The sequence below is a fragment of the Pecten maximus genome, chromosome 17 (genome assembly GCF_902652985.1).
Source record: "Pecten maximus chromosome 17, xPecMax1.1, whole genome shotgun sequence".
Lineage (NCBI taxonomy): Eukaryota > Metazoa > Mollusca > Bivalvia > Pectinida > Pectinidae > Pecten > Pecten maximus.
Genome location: NC_047031.1, coordinates 23,367,268 through 23,376,109, shown reverse-complemented (window position 1 = coordinate 23,376,109; position 8,842 = coordinate 23,367,268). Strand labels below are relative to the sequence as shown.

Genomic DNA, 8,842 nt, shown 5'->3' with positions numbered 1-8,842 from the left:
AAACGTCTCGTAGTCAGGGGTAAAAGTACAAAGGGTAATTTTTGTTATTAAATTTGTAATTAAAACCGAAATATTCTTGTCAAGTTACATCGCAGGCTTTACACTTCTTGTATTGAAGACTAGCTGTGTTTACTAAGCATCTTGATTTTTCAAGACCTAACGGTATACCTCTATGGGGACGTCGGTTAACATGAAAATAAAGATACTCGGATATGCTTCATATTCTGTTAACTAGTATTCCCGTCTATCTACAGGTGACCAAATCTGCACTAAGTGGGGTAGATACCGCCCATTTTGATATAGTGATTTCATAAATGCAGCACGTTATATCACGATTAAAATATGTTCGTGGTTATATAAACTCTCAAATAATATATAATGACTGTTTTTTCATATATCAAACAGAATAAGTCATTATATGGTTATTCGTAAATTGCTTCCTGATCAGGCAATTTAATATTACAAATGGTTTTCTACTACTACTTACAATACACAGCAAAAATAATTAACTATCAAATTAAACATGGCTGACGTGCATTTATCAGTGTAAAGAAAAAATTAGCAGCACTCAAAACAATTTCTAAAACTCTCAATTACATGATAATTTTCCATCAATAACACTATGACTGTGATAGATACTTTCAACGACGTTCATTTAAATCATCTTCGCCGTAATCCAGTTCCTTAGAATCAGTGTTGAATTCGCAGTCTGTGCTTTCTGTCATACTTTTTTGCCTTGGTTTGAACTTGTGACGTCAAAGCCAGAGAGCTCTTATTCAGCGTGAATGACCAATTCGCTGATCAGCAGTAGATCTACAGATGCAAAAATCGCGCACTTTGAGCGTCGATAGCTTGGCACTGGATGGATCGATTTTGATAGAGTTTTCGACCTCTTTCGTTGAGAAACATATGGAATAAATTTTAATGTATATCAATTTTCTTTCTGGGTACACATTGCTGATAAACCTACTGGGAGCAGAAATTTTATTTCACTTTAGCGGAATCCTATTTCCGTGGACATAATTGTTGATTGGTATTTTTGAAGCGGAGTAACACAAAAGCAGTACCTACAACAACAGCCGCCCTTGGTGCGAGACCTTGCTGCCTATAACATCCACGCGGTACAGGTGAGTCATTTTTACATTTACAGAGCGTTGCATTTAATTTGTTTACCATATAAAGCTACTTCAACTAGCTAGTTTGTATTGTTTTAGAGTAATTTATGCATCTTATAACATGACAATGGTTTAAGCAGACTTTTAAATTCAAATTTTCAAATTACAAGACTTTTCTTAGACTTTCTATTGTTATATTAAATATGTTGAAGACTTTATTCTGACAAATATCACATTTTAATATTTTTTTATAGATATATACATAACATAATACAACGATTGTGTTTCCCATGACACTGGCGATGTCGCTATTTTAACAGATATTTTAAATTACGAGCGTTATGTTGGAAAGAATCAAATAACGTCATTTATATATTAGTAAACAACACCAATAACATTATTTGTGATATCTACATTTTGACATCTTTTTTTATTTGTGCTGCTTTTAAAATCAATAATTTATTGGACGTTATACAACCTGACGGAACAGTCCGATAATGGGTGGAATAGCAAAGCAGCTGAGTTTGGGAGAGGGTTGTCAATTACAGGAAGTAAACAGGATACGATTCACAATTATATTCTCTTTTCATTCTATTTCCATTCTGTTTCATCACCAATCCATATATTATTTTCATTTGCATCATAAATTATAAAAAATAAATTTCACAACATTAGAATAAAGCCTGTGTTCGCCGAATCGGAGCCGACCTCACTCATTATCAACAATATATTCCTACGCCCCAGAGTTTACCGAAATTCGTTGATAAGGCGAAATAGAAAATAAACACCGGGAATATGAATATTCTAATATTTCAGTTTGGTGTTACGACTTTGTCATCTTCAAAGTTATTTAAGCATTAAACTGTCTTGGTATGGCATCTCTATCGATATAAATGGCAGAGCTTTGCAGACAAACTGCATAATGCGCGCTAGCGCATTATGACATGTTTGTCTGCAAAGCTCTGTCATTTATATGGAACAGAGATGCCATATCAAGACAGTTTAATGCTTATATTTACGTTTGATGAATTGTTTTTATTCAAAAAATATGTTGGTTTCGACTTATAATTTAAATTTCCCGCCTTATCGTCAATCGCGAAATCACCGTTTCAAAACTGGAACAGCCTTTCTTCTCACGTGCAGATTGCCACACAAAATAGTGCATACAAAAACGATAAAAATAATGATATTGGTTTTCACAATGTTTTATTTATTATCATATTTTCTTTATTTGGTGTGTTTTTGTCGATATTATACCATTTAGTTTAGTTGTTTCAAATTTCTTGTGTTTGGTCACTCAGGAGTTCAGAGTTCGATTCACATTGGCCGCCATCTTTGTTTACATTGTACATGTATTCTTACGCACTGGAATCATGGCATGCTTTGGGTGTCAGTTACACTCTCATAGACTACACTTTACAATCAAAAGCAACATATAAACGGCTTCAGCAAATTACAAAATTAAACCAAACCAAACGGTTAAATGAATCGTGAGTTATGATTATGTCTGCGAGTCTTGATCAAAGTATGATGTCATATTTACCAATATGACGTTGGAAGCTTTTGAAATATAATGGTTATATATATAAATTGCTAATGATCTGTTTAGGTATGTTGGTCTTCAACATGGAAGTTTTGAATATTGTCAACAGAAATCGGTTTGAAGAAAAGGCGGTCTCGAAAAAAACCCATGAAATCCGTATTAAAAATACACATAATACAGGACTTAACTTTATAATTTTAGAATATTATTAAGTTTTTGAGACATTCACGTAAGAAGTGAACATGCACAGCTCACTCTCACATGCGACATCTGATGGAAATATCTCGTCTAATCCATTTCACATTCCCTTTAGTACTTCAATATCCTGTATATTGTATTGTGGACAATGAACATGACTAATTGTATTGTATATGGATATAATTATAAATGCACGTGCGAGCACGACTATCCTTTATCAACTTCCCCTCCACTGATCTACCTAGGTATTGTTCCGTTACACCAGCTAGAATCCCTCAGGAGCACACAGGTAATCCATCAACGGTCACCGCTCGCTGACATGCTGTCAGCCACGGGATTTTCTTTCATCCCTATAATCAAATCGTTTACACCAACCTCTCCATTAACGACTGTTGTTTACCCGTGGTCAGTGTTGACTAATTTTTACCTAAGCAGTGCTCTCTCCGATACCCACTGTTACATAGAGGTTACACAACGAGTGGTTGTTGGATATGGAATTTATTTCACACGAGTAAGTTATTTTTTAAAAGTTACAAAAGACACGAGCTTTATTGATGACGTCAATAACAATTGCAGCTTGGGTCGAAGTTCACCGTGTTAGCCAATCAAAATGCGTACAGAGTTTATACCACGTGTGGTATAAACAGATTGTTAATCAACAGCTGTAATGATTAACTGATGGTCTGAGAGTTGAATAACACAGGGTATTGTGGTAGGAATACCGGTATCCAATCTAGTAACAGCGTTCTTCCTGTTACCTAGTTATCAACCCATTTTCATACAAGCCAGTTATTTCATCAGGAACGCTTCTCTTCTAATTACAATGGGTATTGTTAATCATATTCATACGCATCCGTGAACCTGGCGTGTTTGTCACAGAACACAACAGAACTGTCTCTGATTCTCACACATCAATTAATGCGATACATTAACAACATAGAGACATAATAAGCAAGAATCACTTGCATAGTTAATTAGTTGACATCTAGACCAACATTTTTAGAAAATGAAAACAAAGTATACCAACTTATCAATAATTTCACAAAATATAATTAAGAATATTTTATAGATTTGGAAACTGAACATGTAATATCTGGGAATATACGAATTTATCACCAGATCGCTTTCCTATCTTTATATTTAGAGACATTTCTATACTTGTATGACCTCTTTATTATCTATTAAAAATGTTGGATGTTGGAACTGATACACTGAAACTCTGTTTATTTTAGTAGATGTCTTTAAACATTTCAGAGTGATTTTACATATCAAAAAGATCAAGTATTTCGTTTAGTTATTGCTCTTGTTCTATCTAGAGTATCTTGAACTTTAAAAAAATACTTCCTTTCGGTACAATAAGTATTATATTGGTTTAATATAAAGACATATATGTTCTAATGTATTAAAAGTATATCTTTTTATTATTGAAATGCTATCTCTATTAATAAATAATATGAAATAGTGTTGTTTCCTTTAGACACATTTAGTTATATATAATGTACTGTATTTGTTTTTTTGGATTTTTTTTCTTGTTAAAATAATGTTGTATGTTGTTATTTGTATCTTAATATTGTTTTATAATTACTGTTTTAGAAATGGATCAATTGTCATCAGAGTTGTTACTCTTCAACAAAACCCATGACCATCCAAACATGACAAACGCTACGGGAAACGAAACGGACCTTACCCACAATTACTTTTACGACGACAGCATTTACGAGAAAGGAGACCTACTCTACTACATCGTCTACCCTATCCTCGTTCCTGTTGGAGTCATCGGCAATTTTATGTCCTTTGTAATCTTCATACAACTTTCACAGTCATCTTCCTTCTTCCTTTACTTATCTATACTGTCACTGTCTGATTTGGCGTTTATCATCGTCGGGGCGATGATGGGATGGATAGAAGTCCTCAGAAACAATCTATTCTATGAAGATATATCATCGTTCTTGTGCTCGGCGAAATATGCCCTAGTTTTTGTTTTCTCCCAGTTCTCATCGTGGATCATCGTTGCTGTCACTGTTGACCGTTTCATTGCTGTTTGCTTTCCTTTCAAAGTGACGGAGTATTGCACAAGACGGCGTACTGCGATGACATCACTGTTTCTGTTCCTGATTATTTGTGGCATCAATTTTCCAAATATTTGTTTCAAGTGGGAAAATGACGAATGTGTTTATCCAGAAATAACATTTGAATACTGTCTCCAATATAGCATCATGATAGACTTGATGGTTTATTTTGTTGCTCCTGTTTCCCTGATTTGTGTCCTAAACATCATCACACTTCGGATGCTATACGGTGCATTGAAGAGGAGACGCAGGCTTGTGAACCGGGACCCGAAGAACGACAGCGATGGCCCTAATATCACAGATGAAGATTCTACCAAACAAACGATCGCCATGCTGTTAGTTGTATCTGGAGTCTACGTCATCACCTCCCTGCCAATGGCTTATGGCAGTATGATAGTTTTGATGGAAGGTGCCCAGCATAGCACAGATGCAGATACATATCTTGTGAACGTTATATTGGAATTGTCCAATACCATCAACCACTCCACCAACTTCATCCTTTACGGCATATCTGGTAGTACGTTCAGACAAAAGCTATTCCAAATGTTGCGTACTTGTTTAAGGAGACAAAAAGACGGAAAGGAGTCAAGTTCGTCCATAATTCATTCTACGAATACGGCCAGCACGTCAGAAGATGACAGAAACAGATCTCAAAGTATCGCAACTATTGAACTAAATGATGTTCAATTACAGACATTCTAATTACATTTATTTCCATCGAAATATTCATCATCGATACTCTAGTGTTTACGCTTACTTTCAGTATATGCACTCTTATGTCATATCATGAAAGCTCAGCCAACGTCTCGATAAGGCAATCGAGGGTTCAATACCGTTTAATTTCCTGGCTTTAATCGTTGCTGTGGCTCCTCTGTAAACGTCGAAAGAAATGCATCAGTTTAGAGATATGGTTCAGATTCGTGTCCCCCTGTCACGAACCGAAGGCTGTTAATTAAGAAATAATTAACGATGACTCGTGTATTGTTGCAGGATATACAACGAGGACGAGGATATTTTGCAATTAAATTAATAACGAAGGCCGCATGCCTGAGTTATTAATTAAAATTGCAAAATTTCCGAGTCCGAGTTGTTTATCCTGCAACAATACACGAGTCAAAGTTGATTATTTCTATTCTACCATGTACTGTTTAGTTCTGAGATTGACCTCTTTCTAATAGAAAAACAGCAAACAAAAACCGGGAAAACCTTGTAATTCATTTCTTGAGTATTGCATTATTTGTTGATGAAATATACATGTCTTTACAGGCACTACAGTACTACGATCAAGAGCATCTATAATATGGCATTGATTATGAAAATTTAAAAAATGGGATAAAGAAAAGAAAAAAAAAAGAAAAAAAGGGGGGCCTCCGTAGGATTCGAACTCGCGTCGTGATAAAAATTTAATGAAAGACTAACCCATTAGCTCACCTTGGTATGGTATCACTGAAGTACAGGATGTGACATTGGTATTGTGTCACTGAAGTACAAGATGTGACATTGGTAGTGTGTCACTGAAGTACAGGATGTGACATTGGTATTGTGCCACTGAAGTACAGGATGTGACATTGGTATTGTGTCACTGAAGTACAGGATGTGACATTGGTAGTGTGTCACTGAAGTACAGGATGTGACATTAGTATGGTGTTACGGAAGTACAAGATGTGACATTGGTATTGTGTTACTGAAGTACAAGATGTGACATTGGTATTGTGTTACTGAAGTACAAGATGTGACATTGGTATTGTGTCACTGAAGTACAGGATGTGACATTAGTATGGTGTTACGGAAGTACAGGATGTGACATTAGTATGGTGTCACTGAAGTACAAGATGTGACATTGGTATTGTGTTACTGAAGTACAGGATGTGACATTGGTATTGTGTTACTGAAGTACAAGATGTGACATTGGTATTGTGTTACTGAAGTACAGGATGTGACATTGGTATTGTGTCACTGAAGTACAGGATGTGACATTTTTATTGTGTCACTGAAGTACAAGATGTGACATTGGTATTGTGTCACTGAAGTACAAGATGTGACATTGGTATTGTGTCACTGAAGTACAAGATGTGACATTGGTATTGTGTTACTGAAGTACAGGATGTGACATTGGTATTGTGTCACTGAAGTACAGGATGTGACATTGGTATTGTGTCACTGATGTACATGATGTGACATTGGTATTGTGTCACTGAAGTACAGGATGTGACATTGGTATTGTGTCACTGAAGTACAGAATGTGACATTGGTATTGTGTCACTGAAGTACAGGATGTGATATTGGTATTGTGTCACTGAAGTACAGGATGTGACATTGGTATTGTGTCACTGAAGTACAGGATGTGATATTGGTATTGTGTCACTGAAGTACAGGATGTGACATTGGTATTGTGTCACTGAAGTACAGGATGTGACATTGGTATTGTGTCACTGAAGTACAAGATGTGACATTGGTATTGTGTCACTGAAGTACAGGATGTGACATTGGTATTGTGTCACTGAAGTACAGGATGTGACATTGGTAGTGTGTCACTGAAGTACAAGATGTGACATTGGTAGTGTGTCACTGAAAGTACAGGATGTGACATTGGTATTGTGTCACTGAAGTACAAGATGTGACATTGGTAGTGTGTCACTGAAGTACAGGATGTGACATTGGTATTGTGTCACTGAAGTACAAGATGTGACATTGGTATTGTGTCACTGAAGTACAGGATGTGACATTGGTAGTGTGTCACTGAAGTACAGGATGTGACATTGGTATTGTGTTCACTGAAGTACAGGATGTGACATTGGTATTGTGTCACTGAAGTACAGGATGTGACATTGGTATTGTGTTACTGAAGTACAGGATGTGACATTGGTATTGTGTCACTGAAGTACAAGATGTGACATTGGTATTGTGTCACTGAAGTACAGGATGTGACATTGGTATTGTGTCACTGAAGTACAAGATGTGACATTGGTATTGTGTCACTGAAGTACAGGATGTGACATTGGTATTGTGTCACTGAAGTACAGGATGTGACATTGGTATGGTGTTACTGAAGTACAGGATGTGACATTGGTATTGTGTCACTGAAGTACAGGATGTGACATTGGTATTGTGTCACTGAAGTACAGGATGTGACATTGGTATTGTGTCACTGAAGTACAGGATGTGACATTGGTATTGTGTCACTGAAGTACAGGATGTGACATTGGTAGTGTGTCACTGAAGTACAGGATGTGACATTGGTATTGTGTCACTGAAGTACAGGATGTGACATTGGTATTGTGTCACTGAAGTACAGGATGTGACATTGGTATTGTGTCACTGAAGTACAGGATGTGACATTGGTATTGTGTCACTGAAGTACAGGATGTGACATTGGTATTGTGTCACTGAAGTACAGGATGTGACATTGGTAGTGTGTCACTGAAGTACAGGATGTGACATTGGTATTGTGTCACTGAAGTACAGGATGTGACATTGGTAGTGTGTCACTGAAGTACAGGATGTGACATTGGTATTGTGTCACTGAAGTACAGGATGTGACATTGGTATTGTGTCACTGAAGTACAGGATGTGACATTGGTATTGTGTCACTGAAGTACAGGATGTGACATTGGTATTGTGTCACTGAAGTACAGGATGTGACATTGGTATTGTGTCACTGAAGTACAGGATGTGACATTGGTATTGTGTCACTGAAGTACAGGATGTGACATTGGTATTGTGTCACTGAAGTACAGGATGTGACATTGGTATTGTGTCACTGAAGTACAGGATGTGACATTGGTATTGTGTCACTGAAGTACAGGATGTGACATTGGTATTGTGTCACTGAAGTACAGGATGTGACATTGGTATTGTGTCACTGAAGTACAGGATGTGACATTGGTATTGTGTCACTGAAGTACAGGATGTGACAT

General features: G+C 36.5%; 1 protein-coding gene across 1 annotated transcript; it reads left to right on the top strand.

Annotated features, from left to right (window-relative positions):
- The first annotated feature begins 4,502 nt into the window (after nucleotides 1–4,502).
- On the top strand, nucleotides 4,503–5,818 carry LOC117314932 (probable G-protein coupled receptor 139). Its single transcript, XM_033869030.1, has one exon. It carries the CDS (start codon nucleotides 4,509–4,511, stop codon nucleotides 5,625–5,627), a length of 1,119 nt encoding a protein of 372 aa, XP_033724921.1. The 5' UTR covers nucleotides 4,503–4,508; the 3' UTR covers nucleotides 5,628–5,818.
- Nucleotides 5,819–8,842: the final 3,024 nt, after the last annotated feature.